Source organism: Thunnus maccoyii, chromosome 12 (assembly GCF_910596095.1).
Source record: "Thunnus maccoyii chromosome 12, fThuMac1.1, whole genome shotgun sequence".
Taxonomy (NCBI): Eukaryota; Metazoa; Chordata; class Actinopteri; order Scombriformes; family Scombridae; genus Thunnus; species Thunnus maccoyii.
The window spans coordinates 10,423,109-10,439,393 of NC_056544.1; the positions used below are offsets into that span (position 1 = coordinate 10,423,109).

At 38.4% G+C, this 16,285-nt stretch overlaps 2 protein-coding genes across 3 annotated transcripts; one reads left to right on the forward strand and one right to left on the reverse strand.

Moving 5' to 3' along the window:
• Positions 1 to 65: 65 nt before the first annotated feature.
• Positions 66 to 7,366, reverse strand: LOC121908985 (nucleolin-like). The gene is made up of 15 exons (XM_042429325.1): positions 7,333 to 7,366; positions 7,154 to 7,231; positions 6,929 to 7,075; positions 4,357 to 4,461; positions 4,143 to 4,280; positions 3,555 to 3,626; positions 3,330 to 3,453; positions 3,018 to 3,169; positions 2,677 to 2,806; positions 2,381 to 2,541; positions 2,070 to 2,199; positions 1,849 to 1,982; positions 1,537 to 1,663; positions 1,226 to 1,446; positions 66 to 484 (listed from the first exon to the last, which is right to left on the reverse strand). The coding sequence occupies exons 2-15, from the start codon at positions 7,188 to 7,190 to the stop codon at positions 429 to 431; spliced, it is 1,734 nt and encodes a 577-aa protein (XP_042285259.1). The 5' UTR covers positions 7,191 to 7,231; positions 7,333 to 7,366; the 3' UTR covers positions 66 to 428.
• Positions 7,367 to 8,024: 658 nt separating this feature from the next.
• Positions 8,025 to 16,106, forward strand: gk5 (glycerol kinase 5). Of its 2 annotated transcripts, XM_042429326.1 has the most exons (17): positions 8,025 to 8,126; positions 8,446 to 8,749; positions 9,167 to 9,260; positions 9,808 to 9,883; positions 9,985 to 10,078; positions 10,252 to 10,383; positions 11,005 to 11,080; positions 11,398 to 11,459; positions 11,550 to 11,623; positions 11,995 to 12,055; positions 12,399 to 12,525; positions 12,612 to 12,716; positions 13,131 to 13,225; positions 13,683 to 13,786; positions 13,888 to 13,947; positions 14,340 to 14,473; positions 15,780 to 16,106. In XM_042429326.1, the coding sequence occupies exons 2-17, from the start codon at positions 8,624 to 8,626 to the stop codon at positions 15,947 to 15,949; spliced, it is 1,590 nt and encodes a 529-aa protein (XP_042285260.1). In that variant the 5' UTR covers positions 8,025 to 8,126; positions 8,446 to 8,623; the 3' UTR covers positions 15,950 to 16,106. The 2 variants fall into 2 exon arrangements, with proteins under 2 accessions (XP_042285260.1, XP_042285261.1); XM_042429327.1 differs by lacking the exons at positions 8,025 to 8,126; positions 8,446 to 8,749; positions 9,167 to 9,260 and having other exon boundaries at positions 9,820 to 9,883; positions 9,962 to 10,078.
• Positions 16,107 to 16,285: the final 179 nt, after the last annotated feature.

Below are 16,285 nucleotides of genomic sequence, written 5' to 3' on the forward strand. Positions count from 1 at the left end.
AGGAAGTCCTGGAATAACCTTTTGCATCTTTATCACTTATAATAAAACAATAAAAAGACATCCGGTTTGGTTTTTAAATAAAATTTATCTTCACATTACAAAGTTATATTGTCTGATTTAATCTTTCACATAACAATAATGCATAATGTGAAAACAAACCAGGGTTTCTTGTAATTATTTTCATATAGTTATGAAATTAACAGGTCAAAGTACAAAACATGACAACTAAAATGACAAGAAGTCACATGAACCATTAATTAGGAATAATGAACACATTTTCACAACCTGTACATTCAACCAGATTGTAAAAAGTCTCAAGAGCTCATACAAGCTTTCAGGATTAAAAAAAAATCTCTCTCTCTCTCTCTCTCTCTCTCTATATATATATATATATATGATAGCTCTTCAAGTGAGAGACAAGCAAGTGTTTATTTTTTCACTTTTTTAACACCATCCTTCGACTTGCCAGCTCCACGTCCTCTTCCTGAAAGAAAAAAAAACAAAGTTTTATTTTTTTACTCAAAAATTATCGACTTCAAACAAAAGCAGTCAAAAGCAATGAGAAGGAATGAAAAGGAAATGAAAAGGATACCCGCATTGAAGCAGCCCTCTAATGACAATAATTAAGACTTTACCCCACAAAGCTCTGAGTTAAAGGCTATAAGCAACGTCATTTGAAAATAGAAGTTAAAGGTCCCCTTCAGACGTGTAAAAGTATTTTGCTTGGAACAATAATGTGTGTCTGATATGGTTTTTCCACAAAAAAAGTTCAAATTACCATGTTGAAGTCCTTAAAATTACATCTCCTCCTTCTCCCTTGTACATAATTCCAGAGTCTATAAATATGTAAATATATTTCATTTCAGAAGTTCAACTGCTGGACACAAGATGTTTGCTACTTCACTGTAAAGTTCATTCTCTGTGTTTGTGTGCTGGAGGCTTCAAGTTTCCACGTCACACTTGTGTAAGTTGTCTACTGGATTGGCTCTAAACTAGTTGTGATGTCACAAATCCTGCTCGTAGGTTCACATCTTAAACTCTGATTTTCAGTGAGCTCAGAGAAACGTTCCACTTTCGGCAGATAGAGCAATATTTCTTTAATATAAATACATTTATCAGTGCTGCTTTAAATTTACTCTGAAATCAAATCATAATCTTTGTCATCTTGTCATGAAGAAAAGAACTACAATGAGCCTTTAATAGACCAGCATCAACAGTCCGTTACCTCCTCTGTTGGCTTTTCCACGCCCGCCTCCACCGACCCCCCGCCCTGCAGGCTTTCCACCAGGACGCCCCGCCGAGCCTCCTCTAGCAACCGGACGGCCTCGTTCACCCTTTTGTTTGGCATAAGCCACGGTTACTTTGCTGCCATCTATCTCACAGTCCTCCATGGCTTCTTTGGCGGCTTTACAGCTTTCTTCGCTCTCAAAGTCCACAAAACCAAACCTGAGAAAAATCAGACTTTTAGAATAAGTGAAAAACGATATTTAACATTTTTAGAAATAATTATGCCATAAAAAAGAAAACTTAATGCACCCTTTAGAAACTCCTGTCTCTTTATCTACAGTGACTCTTGCACTGAGAGCCTCCTCAAAGACACTTTTAAGAGTCTCAGCAGTCGTCTTCTTAGCGAGGCCCATCACAATCAGGGTTTTTAATAGGACTGAGGAGGAAAAAAAAACACAAAAGTATTATCCCTGTTTTCATCGTTCATCATCACTCAAACAGACTTCAGAAACACTTCACATTGATGATTTGCTATCAATAAACAATTTGGCCTAATCAAGCTGCCTGCAAGACAACAGGTGACACCTTTGTGAATAATTTGACACACACAATCTCACGTACCTTTTCCCTTCTCCAGCTTTTCTCTCCCTTCACGGAATTGTACTCTGACCTCTCTTTTGCAGATCTGAATGTTTTGCGATGACTGCAGGGCTTTTTCAGCGTCTGCCACGGTTGAGAACTCGACGAACGCAAATCTGCAGGGAATTAAAACATCAGATGTTTCTTGAAAATATTTAAATACTTTCTTCGAAAACAGAGTAGGCCGGCGTACATGTACATACCCTCTTGATTTGCCTTTGTTTTGAGGTATATTGATAGTGACAGCGCTCTGAAAGACTTTCCTGAGGTTTTTTTCTTTCACGTTGGAGGACAGGTTGCTCACAAACAACATGTTGTTTGGAGGAGCTGCAGCTGTTAGAAACAACAAAAAAATCTTTCAAATGTTCAACTTCCAAGTTTAGATTCAATTTAGGTGAATTTAACGGGTTGATTGGTTGATTTTGCATCAGAGAAAAAGGAACTTAAGCTCTGCAGCTACAGACAGTAAACAAAGGCCACTTTTGATTATATTCCTAAATGTCCAGTGTTTTACCTTTTGTTTTGTTGTTGTTGTCATTAGCTTTGCTGACTTTAGACATGTGAGTTTCTCCTACATGGTCCACAATCAAAACCCGGTCTTGGATCTTGGCGCCTTGTTTGTGCTGCCTTACTTTATTAGCAATGGCTTCACTTTTAAACTCCAAAAAGGCAATACTGTCAAAGAATAAGCAGATTTTATTCATTTATTTTCATACAACCATCACATCACTAAATATAACCAATAATGCATTTCCTCTATATATGACAACAAAGACAGTGAGTCTTAATGCAGATTTTTAAAACTCTCACCCTTTGTCTGGGCTCTCAGCTCCACCAGGAAACCTGACAGCGATCGCCTTCGGGAAAACTTTCAGAATGTCTGTCTCTGTTGCATCGTACGGGACGTTCTTCAGAAACAAACATTTAGCATCTCTGGCCGCTGAAAACAAGACAGTCCTCAAATCAGACGAAAATGTCTTCACACATCTCTTCTGGACTTCCCAGATCATCACATCATAAATCCATTATTAAAGCAAAGGCATATTTGTTTTTAAAACTCAATGATGGATGCCCTCTTGTGGTTTGAAGACAGAAACACCGCACCTGTATCTAAAATGGCAGGAAACACAGACTTTATACCAACTTTTTACCTTTTTTGTCCTCCGGTGTAGCTTTCACCTTTTCCTCACTTTTGACCTTTGCTTTGGCGATCCTCATTGGCTTATCAAGGATCATCTCTCCATTTAATGTCAAGGCTTTAGTCAAGTCCATCTCTGAGGCCAAATCCACAAACGCATGTTTTCTACAACAGAAAAACTTTGATTTAGTATTTTTAGTAGCAGCAGTTTTCATTTTAAGTGGATTAGACAATCAATGTCAAATCCACCATCCGCTACAGGTTCCTGCCGGCCCCCCAAAAAACTGAAAATAAAAGTTAAGTTTAAAAAAACCCACAGACTTACCTGGACCGGTCTAGTCTGATGTCTTGAACCAGGAGACTTTGTATGTTGAAGTAATTTGCTAATGAATTTTTGACATCTTCAGATTTTTTGGAGTTATTCAGATTGCCGACAAAAAGACAAAAACCTAAAACAAAATAAAACAAACATGTGAGGACACCTTTCCAGGAGCCAAAAGATCAGATACTTTGACAGAGAAAAGAATTCAGTCTTATTTTGAGTTCGTACCATCGTTGATGAGTTTAGTTTTCTTGGAAGGGGACGTCTCAGCAGTGGATTCTGCTTTCCGTTTCCCTTTTACTGCAACAGATGCACAATGACAGCAGCATAACTATAGTGACTGACAATATGAAGGATTTCTCTCTCTCTCTCTATCACAAGTCATCCAATACCACTTATACTTAAGTCGTCTGCATGTTAATTTGATTTTCTTTGTGAAGTTAATTTCACAAAGATTATATAAATACTGCCTTAGATATGAGGAATAAAGTTTAAAGGGCTTAAGGAGAGATAAAGGCTTTTATTAGTTTTACAATTCTTGATCAAATCAGAGTGATGGACTTAATAGTTTCCAAAGGTTGCAGTGTGCATAAGAGTGAATTTAATACATTTAGAAAGTTTTGAGTTTCTGGTGTGTTGTTAAAGTGCCACAATCAGGAGAATCAAACACATTTTGGGTTTACTATACGTTATGTCAGTCTGTGATGATTCAGCAGTTTATATTCATGAGAAAGCAACTTTAGAAAGAAAGAACAAAAGAAAGAAAGAAAAAATACTAGTAAAAAAAGAACAAATTACTTTCAGACACGTCCTCACCTGCCTTCTCTTTGTCAATCATCTGTTCGCTTTCCTCTTTAATATTGCTGCACTTTCCTTCCTCAATCTTCTTCTCCCAGGTTACAGTTACTGTAGCCGTACTTTCGTTTTCTTCAGTGACAGTGTTCATCTGAGATTCTGGAGACAAAGCTTCATTACTGGCACAGCTCAGTATTTCACTCAGATAAATCTTGTTATGTTGTTTTTTCAGTACCTTGTTTATCTTCCACATCCTCCATCTTTGTCTCAGTACTCTGGCTGGGAGCGTCCTCTGTGGAACGCACTGCATCACTTACAGAGACGGTCTGAGCCGGTTCTCCTGAAAAAAAAAAAACAGTTAAAATAATATATGATTTAAAAGCAGAGAAAATATGTAACTGTTAGAAACAATTGTAACCCTTGTGAATGCAGCTTTTTGTGGCCTCTGTTTAAGTCTATAAAAACTGTTTCATGTTGAAAAGAGATTATTGAGTGGATTATCACTTTAAACCTGAACAATGAGTGGCTCCTTTTGGTTCCTTAACCTGAACCCAAATATAAATAAACACTAACATTACATCTGCAACTTGAATGACAAAGAACACAACATTTCATTCATAAATATGAAGAGTTGGGATTTAAAGACAGTGCTGTCATTCTGCCTAAACAGTTATTTTTGTGCGACGCTGAAGTCATGAAGTCTTCAGATTCAAAGGCTAAAGTTGAGAGAAATATAAATGAGGTTTAGCAGCAGATTATCTTTTTTATACTACTTTTAGTTATGAAACAGAATTACACATCATAGTTTTTTTTTTATTTTACCAGGAAAGCCTCATTTCAGGGCCTCAGGGCGATTTTACTGATATTCCTCCATTCAGACAACATAAGACCTGAGGCTATATTTATCACTCCTAACTGGCCAAAAATCCTCAGTGATGCATTTCAGTCGGATTTTTAGGACAATGAATGAAAGCATCTTATGAACTTTCTTAACTTAGGAAATAACTCCTTTCTCTGCCAATATTTTGGAGAGCACCAGAGGAGTCTGAACCTGTTAGGAGTCACCAGGAGATGGCATTCAGGCAGAAATATTCCATGAGAGGAGAGATGTTTTGACAACACTTCATGGCAATAAGCTTATTGAAAGATCGTTCTGGCAGAAAAAAAAAAGTGCTCACGCTACATTTTATTATAACAGGGGACATGCAGGTTTGCAACAGTGATGATTCTGTCAGAACCGACAATTTCTGCAGACATAAATCAAACTTTGATCGTGCTTATGGTCGTCGTAAAGATAATGTGCATGCCGAAGTTCCTCAGTGAAAGCAGACTGAAATTTATGGACACAATCTTGTCCTCCTGGCTGGATGTCAGCTGCATAATGAGGAATATCTCAACTTCATTACAACAGGTAAAATATTTTTATATGGTCTTTTATGTCTTTATCGTTTTTTTATAGTAGTGTAGGCTGTAATATTTTAGAGCGATGTTAATATTGTTATGGTGCATTTCCCAAGACGTGTTTGACAGAAACAACTGTTTCCCCTTCATGTAGGGAACATAAGTTAACAAAGGTTGTATGGATGCTGGATGAGGCAAATGAGTCAAATTACCTTCTATATAGGCTATTTTTTTTTTTAGCCATTGAGTGGCTTTGTTTACAGTCTGCTATGTAGGCTAAATGTAAATATCATTTTGCAATCTAATTTTAACATAATATTTTTGCATATATAACCTTGGTAGGTACCTTGGTTATTTACCTAGACAAATAGAACCTCCACTCAATAAAAGTGGTGTTTTTCGCACTTCAAATTGTAGCAGTGTAATATTTCGAACAGAGACTGTTAGAGAACTATGACACGTCATAATAATTTTGTTTTGCAGAGTGTCATAAAATAACAACGTCACACCCTCAGCTGCTAAATCTCATCATTTATGTTTCACTTAAAAAGGACAGGTTCACAATTTTTCAAGTCTGTCTTAAAACTGTAATCATTCCTCCTGTTCATACTGGCTGTTAAAGATCCTCTTCAAATGTGCTTTCAGCGTTAGTGATGCATTTAAAAGTTGATCTGAAGCTTATATGAGACTTCAGCAGTCTGAGTTAGTCATATCAAGTGGATATCTGCCACATTTACAGTCTTTTTAGCATCAAATTCCCTCTTTGTGTTTCCCTGTTGAGCTGTGGTGGAAGTATAGTAACAAAAAGAGGGACTTTGGCACTAAAAAGACTTTAACATTGAAAGATATCTACTTGATCGGACTCATTTGGATGCTGAAGCTTCATATTAGCTTCAGATAAACTTTTAAAAAACATTTTTGCACAGATGGAGAACTGTGGATTTTGTCCCCCATCACTTACATTGTGAGTGCATCATGAAGGGATCTTCTAATGGTTTGTATGAACAGGAGGAATGATTACAGCAAGAAAAACATGTTTCAATGTTCATTTGGGCTCCTGACTGTTGTTTTAGGACAGACTTTAAAAATTGTGAACCTGTCCTCCTATCCTTTAACTCTCCTCGTCAACCTCCGAATCAGAAACTGCGAATTGGAAGCCAACTTCAGCGTTATTTTGTTTGCAATGTTTAAAACTCATAGACCATATCTCACTTGTATGAGAGATATGGTCTTAGCAATAAGTCTTCCAGATCTTATGATTATGTCTTGTATTTTTTTCAAAACTGAGTCACATTTTTTGGTTTCATATGAGAAGACTTTAAGTGATAAACACAGTTCAGTGGAGGAAAAACCCTCCTGTCCTAAAAATAAAAAGTAATGCAATAATAAATTGTTCAGATACTTACCATCAGCCATTTCTTTGTGAGTCATCTGATCACTTGTATTTGTTCTCTTTTCAGCATCTTCACTCTCTTGTTCCTCATTCTTCTTCTCCCATGACACAGTTACCGTGGTCGTGCTTCCTTTTATTTCGATCGTGTCCATTTGAGAATCTGAGGAGGCAGCTTCATTACTGACACAGTTCAGACTTTCAGTCAGTCATAATATGTGATGTATTTGCAGTATTGTACCATTGTTATCTCCTACTTCCTCCATCGCCTGATTCATCTCCACATCTTTACTCTCCTCTGTTCCAACTATTTCTTTGGCTGGAGAGACAGTAATTGTGAGATTTAAAGTTACTGTCATATTCAGCCTGAACTGTCGTGTTAATTGTACATTTCCAGGTGTTTAAAGAGTAATGACTTACTAGTGGTGGTGTTGTCCTCTTCTTCTGCAGCCTCACTGATGACAACTTTGCTTTGTCTTTTTCTACGTCTTGTAGCCTGAAAGAAACACACATTCAAAACATCATAAATGACACTGTGCTACAGCATGTTATTAAGAACAGAGTGGTAACTATCACTTATTTAGTTTAATTTAAACTATCAATCATATAGTAAAAATTGAAAACTACAAATACCCCATTTACAACAAAACAAAACAGAAAAATTAAGCATTAAGAGGCTTGAACAAGGTAAAGTTTGGAATTTGTTAGTGATAAATGACTTCAACTATTACTATCAATTATCAAAACTGCTGCAAATCTGTCCTGCTTGAGTTAGATTCAATACTATGAATTAACCACTTAAAATAGTGTTTGCAGGTATTAGAGGTAACCAACTGTTAGCTAGTTTCTGAAGCTAACAAGAGCAACACAACAATAGTTTAAAACAATCTAATTGGTGCACATTGAAGCCTGACCAATGTTAATGTAATGTAACGCAACTCTTACTTCTGTCTTTGACATATTTGGTATTACAGCGGCACAAAACCACAAGATGGGGTGTCTAGTTGCAGCCGGTAGCACACGTGTGTTGAGCTAAAAACATCCACATGCGACACATTTTTGAAGCGACGCACTGCGCATGTGTACGCTTCACTACGGGTGCCCACAGAGAAGGAAATGTTACGTTAACGCGATTCTATATAAACTAGTTTCGGAATCTCTCGCCTCAACACCCACGTTATTGTGTCCGCTTCACTGCTTTGAGCACATATTGGGTAAATGTTGGATTTTAGTTTGACATATTTAGAGAGTTAAAAGGTATATGTTGTTTTTTTCAAAGCTCAACTGTTATTTTCTGACAACTAACGTTAGCTAATCTAATAGGCAGTTAGCTTAACACTTGAGTTGGTCAATTCTTACTTTACGTTACCTCATTCACCAAGACTCAAGTGAAGAGAAACTGATTTTGATATATTTATCTGTAATTCTGAGTCAAATAATAGCTGAACTTCATTTTTCACACAGTGTGTATTTTTTATTCGGCGTGAGGACTAAAGTGTACTGATTGTAAGTATCGTTATGGACTCAAAACAGGTTGAACTGGAATTGGATCTGGATTTCGTAGAAAATAAGGTACGAAGGTCGAGTTACAGCCTCAGTCGGTGCACATATTAGGAAATATCGGATCACACCAACCATTCAGGCTACACAACAAGACCAATATGAGCTGACCTACATGGTCTAGGTCAGTTCATATTGGTCTGACACCACAATGGGGAGTCAGAGGAACGGTTTCAAGAAGGAAAGCTTCATTTTGTCGGTGGACGTCGGTACAACGTCTATCAGGTGTCACGTCTATGACAAGGAGGCAAAAATCCGAGGATCATGCACCACCAAGGTACTCATCTGCTTCTCTCTGCCCTTTCAGGTTGATATTACTCACATACGCCCACTTACAACAGTCTCCTTTGAAATGCTGCATAATTTTAACTCTTCAGGCCTCTAAAACTATTCTGTGAAGGAAAAAATCACTCTTCAATTAAACTGTTCACAACTCTGCATACACCCTGTGTCAAAGAAAATAGGTTTGTTTTTTTTTGTTTTTTTATGAAGGGGTCGCAAGCAAAAAAAAAAAGATAGGGAACCACTGCTGTCTGATTGGACAAGTCAGATTTAATGTCATACAAAACATACATGTGGAAAGCAACATTTACTGGAAATTTCCATTCATGACTGTTAATGATCTCTTAATTAAGACAGTTGGTTTTGTTAAAACTATAGTCTACATGCATGTGTTTGTTTTTCTGTTATTTAGGTAGTTCCCCTGTATCCAGAGGTGGGACACGTGGAGATGGACCCAGATGCACTATGGAAGGGGTTTATTACAGTGGTCAAGGGAGCTGTTCAAGGTACAGTCACGCCAGCTATCTGTTCTCGCAGCTCTTTCCACAACCATACTAGTTTCAAATTCAAGCTGCTTTTATCAGTTAGAACAAATTCACTCAGGAAGTTAAAGACTGATTATCATGCACTGAGATGTCAGTTTTTTTGACACTCTTACATTCAATGATAGCCCAGCAGCCCTGCCATAAATGACACCTTTCAAATAAGTATGGCATATTCAGTTTATGCTCAGACTTCAGCTCCATGCTCATTTTGGGGCCTGGATGTTGAGTTGTTTTTTTGGGCTAGAATATACTGACAGGTAAACAGTTCTAATGTTTTGACCTCAACTCACTAGAAACACTTTGTGTGTAATCCTGTCATAAAAAAACTATTCTTTGCATGCAAATTTGAACAGTTGACTGGACTGGTGATTATATCCCCACTAGAAGCACAGAACAGGTCGTGAATTTACATGAGACAGTTGTCTGCACACAATCATTTGTGAGTCCCAGTTTCAGTTTCTCACTATTTTAATGTGTGTGTGCTTTTGCTGCTGTTCTTGTGATATAGATACAGGAGTACACATGCATCAAATAGAGGCCCTTGGCATCTCTACTCAACGAAGCACCTTCACAACATGGGATAGGTAATCAGATTACCTTTCTTTATCTCTACTTTATCTTTTATTTTCCTCCCAGTCTGGTTCCATTCTCAGTTCATTTAGCTTCATCTCTTTCCCTTTGACAGGAGAACTGGGGTTCCTTTCCATAATTTCATCAGCTGGCAGGACCAGAGAGCTGCAGACCTGGTGAAGTCCTGGAACAGATCATGCACCATGAAAGTGAGTCTGTTGCTGCCCAGCATATCTACTTTCCATGCACTATTTCCTTAAGTGAAAAAATGATGTACTACAGAGAAGAGGGACTAAATAATCTATATTATTTTAAATCAGCCTTGAATAGATGTCACTTCATACAGAAAATGTTTGTTTGTTTGTTTTTACGACAATCTTAGGCAATCCATGGCGTGATGAAGGTGCTTTACTTCCTGACCAGGCAGAAACGGTCCCTTGCAGCGAGTCTTATTGTCTTCACCACCCAACATGTCACCTTCCGCCTCGTTTGGGCCCTTACACACTACAAGCAGGTGTGTTTGTTTTTTTGCATGTGTGTGTAAGCTTTACCTTTAAACCAGTGACCTAAAACAGCAGTGATGCACTTTGACCTGCTCGGTAAACACACTGCTATCGAACCACTGTTTGATGTCAAAACAGCATTTCTACAGTGAAGAAATACAATAAAGGAAAACGGAAATAGTGAACACTGAAAAGCAAAGTAAAGTTGTCTCATCTGATTGCAGAAGTTGTGCAGTTTAATTTCAAGACTTCACATTTAACCTTTTACTAGGCCTGCAACTCATGACTAATTAATTTCATTCTCGATCAATTTCTCTGGTCTATAAAGTGTCAGGAAATAGTGATAAATGTTCGTCACAATTTCCTAAAGCTCGAGGTGACGTCTTTAAAACGAAACAGAGAAAAGCATAATCACACTTGTCAATAGATTCGAATTTTCAGTAATTGTGGTCATTCTCAAAAACAATTGTCCTGACATGGGTGTTAATGCATTAAATACCATTTAAGAGGATAATAAAAGCATTTAATGACATCAAACTGGGAGAGGCCGCGTTATCATTTACCACACAACAACACAGCCTTCACTCAATCACTTCTCTTTTCAGCCTCATCATGTTTCTTTCTTCTCTCAGGTTCGTCAAGCAGTAGCTGAAGGCAACTGCTGCTTTGGAACAATGGACACCTGGCTCCTGTTCAAACTCACAAAAGGTGTGTTTGGATTTTGTTAAGCTCATGTAAATAGCAGCTCCCTAGTATGTGCACAGCCTCTTTTGAAAATAGTCCTGCAATAAGTATATTTTGTCCAGTGGATTCTGTTTCATACAACAGGATTTTAAGAGTTAGACAAAATGTTCTCTGTGTCTTGAGTCCTATTGCACCACAGATGCAACTAAAATTCCTCCAAAATGTATTAGCTAACTCCTGTGGGAGGGGATTTGAAAAATGACCAGGAGCTCAAACAAGTTTTGTAACCCTCTGCAAAGGAAAATTTTGATAACATCTGTTTGTAATCGAATCTGTTTCAGGATTTGTCCATGCTACAGACTACTCTAATGCCAGTGCAACAGGGATCTTTGACTCTTACCAGGTCTGTTATGTCATGTTTGTTCTGTGTTTGTTAGTCTTATTCCGTGGCTGCTTTTCATTTCATACCTCTGTATTATTACTCTGTTCACAGATGTGTTGGAGTAGCTTCCTCTGCTCTCTTGTTTCTCTGCCTCTCTCTATTTTCCCCAAAGTAGAAAATACAGGGTGAGTCAACTATTTCCTTCAAACTCCAAGTTACATTTTAAACATGCCCAAGCCAGTGACAGTCTTTTAATTAGAAAAGCGTTAATCATGTTCTCAATAAGTGGATTTCTCTCAGTATTTAACTGTTACCCAAATGCCAGAGGTCCACTCAAGACTATTATTAATCATCTTGTATTTATTACAGTTGGTTTTGTTTAAACCTTTAAATCATGTCAACACCGCCACACTGCTTTAATATCACTGCACCTCAGTATGAATGTTGTTGTGAAACACAATCCTGGCCTGCAGTTGGCCTGTAGAGGACTGATGAAGAGCGAGAGATGATTGTCATTGTTTCTGATATCTCTGGTTTCTCCTTCATGATGCACCAGTCATCACTTTGGTTCCATAGACCCGTCTATCTTCGGAGTATCCATTCCCATCATGTCAGTGGTGAGTTGTCAAGGTCTTGGCATTGCAATCTCTGTTACTGTATCTGTGTGATTATGATTGGAAGCATTTATTTCAACCCTCTCTGTTCATGCCAGTGTGTCAAAACCATGATGTTGTAACAAGGGAAGTTAGTTATTAGAGTTGTTTAGTTAATCAGCCGCAGGAAACAACTGGTTCCTGCTTCTGATTCAGTTCAACTGGAAATGACAAAATGAATACATCTCTTCATCCTCACATATGAAATTATGCTAATCATTACTTTGTGGGAAAAGTTTAAAACAGACGAGACAGGATTTGATGTTTTTACAGCATACGAATGACTTCCTCTGTCCTCCTGCTGTAGATGGCGGACCAGCAGGCAGCCATGTTTGGAGAGTGCTGCTTTGATGTAGGTGATGTCAAGATCACCATGGGAACAGGTACCTTCATGAACATCAACACCGGCAACAAACCGCACACGTCTGTAACAGGTAAAGTAAAATAGATGCACATTAAGATGATTATATCTAAACTTGTCCATATTGGCCCATTACAACACTGTGTTTCCTCTCTGCAGGTCTGTATCCTGTGGTTGGGTGGAAGATCGGCTCAGAGGTGGTGTATCTGGCTGAGGGCAACGCAGCAGACACTGGCACTGCCATCAAATGGGCAGAGAAGCTGGGTGAGTGATGAGGTGCTCACAGTAGGCTACCTGCATAGGTGGACCAAACATCACACATAGTTAGTGACTAGCTGGTGAACATAGTGGAACATCTATCAGCCAGATATTTTTCTGGGAAGTTGGTGGAGATAAAAATAGAGTTAGAAAGAGAGTGAATGTTGGCAAAGTGTCAGGAAAACACCTCCAAATGAATGTTAATGTTGCTCAGTGTTTGCAGCTGCTGGAAATGTTAGTAAGCAATTGTTTTTTAACATGTTCGGCATAACGACTTTATAAGTTGACTATACGTCAGTGTTGGTGTTTTCTGCTTGCTCAGCTACCCCCCTGAGTGGCCAATGAATGCAGTGAATACCTTCGTTATATGAATGGTCAGTGACTGACAGATTCAAACATGATGTGTGTGTGTTTTTGCAGAGCTCTTCTCTGATGTCCGGGATACCAGCGCTATGGCTTACAGTGTCAGTGACTCAGACGGAGTGTGTTTTGTCCCTTCATTCAGTGGCCTGCAGGTAGAAGTGAACTTAATGCATGTGAGCGTGTCTATGTCAAAACAAACCTGTTTCTTTTTTAATATACAGTTTGCATTTGGCACAATGTGTCATCACCAATGATATCAAAGCAAAACAATATGTGTATCTAGTGTTTTAGCACATGTAGGTGGATATTGATTGATAGTATAGATTGATCTTTAGCCATTTATTTCTGTTTTTGTCCCTCTGTAACATTGTTATGTGGTCTTTATTTTTCTCTGCTCCCATTGTGAACTGGCCTTTGTAAGTGTGTGTCTTGAATGTTTATATTTTTATGCAAAGATATTATTTCTCAATCTTTTTTTTGTTCTTATAGCTTATAGCTGTTGAGTTTCGCTTCTAGCATAAGACATCAGGACCATTTCATATATTTTTTTTAATCAGCTCAGTTTTTCACCTCCAGACCGTTGACATGTTATTCTCTATACATCCAAAGGCTCCTCTAAACGACCCTAAAGCTTGTGCTTCCCTCATGGGCCTCAAACCCTCCACCACCAAATGTCATCTGGTCCGTGCCATTCTGGAGTCTGTCGCCTTCAGGTGAGTCATTTTGAAAAGATACTGTAGTTTCCATCTAACTTATTAGATGTTTCCTTGTTCATGATGACTGACATTCTTTCCTTGCTCTTTATTCTTTACAGAAACATGCAGCTGTATGAGACGATGCTAAAAGAAACTCACATTCCTATCACAAAGATCAGGTACAGTTTGTTTCATGCACTGTGCTAGTCAAACAATCCCTGATTATAGTATTGTAAGTTCTGCAGATGAGAAAGACTTAATGTAGGCATTTAACTCACGTCTGGCCAGGAGGGGCCTCTCTTTAATATTCCAGCTTAGAGGCCAATATCCAAATGTAGGATTTGGTTTCTAGCCAGCAAACAGAGTGTAACAGAATGAACTCATGTGCACCCTGCCTCTACTAATGCAGTTCAGCTTTTATTGGCAATGCATTATAGGTGTATGTTTCTCTAATACTGTTACAGTAAAGTAATTGAGTAATCCTTCTTTCTTTCCTTTCTTCCTTCGTTCTTTCTTACTTTCTTTCTTTTCTTTCTTTCTTTCTTTCTTTCTTTCTTTCTTTCTTTCTCAGGGTGGATGGGGGGGTTTCTTCAAATGACTTCATCATGCAGCTCACTGCAGACCTTTTTGGTAGAAAGGTAGCCAGACCACAGCATAATGAAATGTCGTGTCTGGGGGCTGCTTTTGTTGCTGGACTTGGAGTGGGTACGCAGACACACACACACTCTCTCATACAAACACGTCTATCTGAAGAAGATGTACGTTGTATGCATTTTTAAAATTAATATTATTTTGGGGGGCATTTTATGCCTTTTTATTAGATCATGATAATGGATAAAAGCCAGGGATCAAGGGAAAAAGGAATGCAACAAAATTCGTTGGCCAGATGCATGGTCATCGTCTTAACCTCTAAGCCACGGGGGAGCTCCTGTGTATGCGTTTGAGATTCTGATCCATGTCTGACATATGAGAAGCATTGATAGCACAGTTTCCCAATGTTGGTTGTTGTAATGGAAAATGAATTTATACTGACTACACTTACAGCGTATGAATTGGGCAGGAAGGATAGTCTTCAGAGCAGCAGTTCTTTGAGATTGCTGCAGCAAACCGCCAGCTGGGTAAAGCTTAGAGAAGCTGTTCATTACAAATTCTGTAATGTGCAGATGAGATGAGACGATGATCTGTCAAGCAGTCAGAAAGACGCTTCAATGTGACTTTTTACTTTTCATGCTACATCACAAACTTCATGAACTTCATTTGAAAGGTTCTGATGAAAAGTCCTATTTTTATTCCTGCACTGGCAGAAAAAGCTAAATGAAATGCTGCTGCTTGTTATATAAACTGTTTTTCATTATTCACATTATGTAATTATATTGTTATACATTAGTCAGTCCTTAATCAGATCAAACACAGAAGATGGATTTGCTTGTTTGTTTTATAACAAGTCAAAAGCAGGTGTTGCTGATGAGTGAATAATAATATGAATCACTGGTTTCAGAAGCATCAGTTCTTAGTGAAACAGGAGCCTGTAATGTTTGGAGATTAGTCACCCTTTCAACCATCGATTGGCAGTGTATTTGGGGGTGTGGGTGGAGGGCCCTCCCTCAAATCATTGGCCTTTTAATATCCAGCTTGTCAGACTACAGCAGTAAAAGACTAGAATAGACTAGAGCACATGACCCCTGACAGCTGCACAACTTTCATTGTTGGTCTCTGACTCAGAAATAGAGTCTGTCCAGTCTGCAACAGCGTCTATGAATGGATGTGTCCAGTATGAGGCAATGCACTAATAATGACTCCTCTATACATGGCTGACTTAAAAAAAAAAAAGCAGCAGTGTCCTAGCTCCTTGGCATATTTTCTTTTTTCTTTCCCAAAATAATCAGTTTCTCAAAATTCTGCATTTATAGGACGTCCTGTATTATACACAGGATGTTAAAAAATAGCTTTAAGGTAACTGTGTTAATATTGTTTCCCAAAGTCTTCTCTCTTACTACTGCTGTCACCGCAGGCTTCTGGAGAACCCGGGAAGAGTTGAAGAAACTGCAGAGCAGCGACGAGTTGTTCACCCCCCGTGAAGTACACAAGGAAGATGCTGGTAGCCCAAGACGGGAGTACACCGCCGTCCTCCAGAGCTGGGAGAGAGCTCTCCGACGATCCATGAATTGGTATAAGCCTTAACACTGGACGCACACTGGACAGAGGATGAAGACATGACTTCTGAGTACATGTGAAAGCAGATGGTCCTTTTTCAAGCACAATGACGGTTTAAAGACACAACAAGCATCAGTTGTGTTTCTGAATCAATTTTTAATGAATTGTTTAATTTTTTTGTGAATCCAAAATGAATCCTCGTCCAGTTGCTAAAAAAACGTGATGTAAATCTTTTGGTGAGGGTAACTTGGTCTGCTGCGTAAGCTTTACCAGCAGCCACTGAAGTCTTTCAAGGGGAAGTGACAGCCATTTTGTTCCTACTGTTTAATGAAATACAGCTGAAGGTCAAACGCACTGACATTA

Bases quoted from the DNA above. Each gene is read 5' to 3' on its own strand.
- LOC121908985 (XM_042429325.1), bottom strand. From the start codon at position 7,190: ATGAATCAGGCGATGGAGGAAGTAGGAGATAACAATG. The intron at 4,281-4,356 runs GTACTGAAAAAA...CTTTGTCTCCAG, and splicing joins GGATGTGGAAGATAAACAAG to AATCTCAGATGAACACTGTC. The intron at 2,542-2,676 runs GTGAGAGTTTTA...ATTCTTTGACAG, and splicing joins GCTGAGAGCCCAGACAAAGG to TATTGCCTTTTTGGAGTTTA.
- gk5 (XM_042429326.1), top strand. From the start codon at position 8,624: ATGGGGAGTCAGAGGAACGGTTTCAAGAAGGAAAGCTTCATTTTGTCG. The intron at 12,717-13,130 runs GTGAGTGATGAG...GTGTTTTTGCAG, and splicing joins CAAATGGGCAGAGAAGCTGG to AGCTCTTCTCTGATGTCCGG. The intron at 13,948-14,339 runs GTACAGTTTGTT...TTTCTTTCTCAG, and splicing joins ATTCCTATCACAAAGATCAG to GGTGGATGGGGGGGTTTCTT.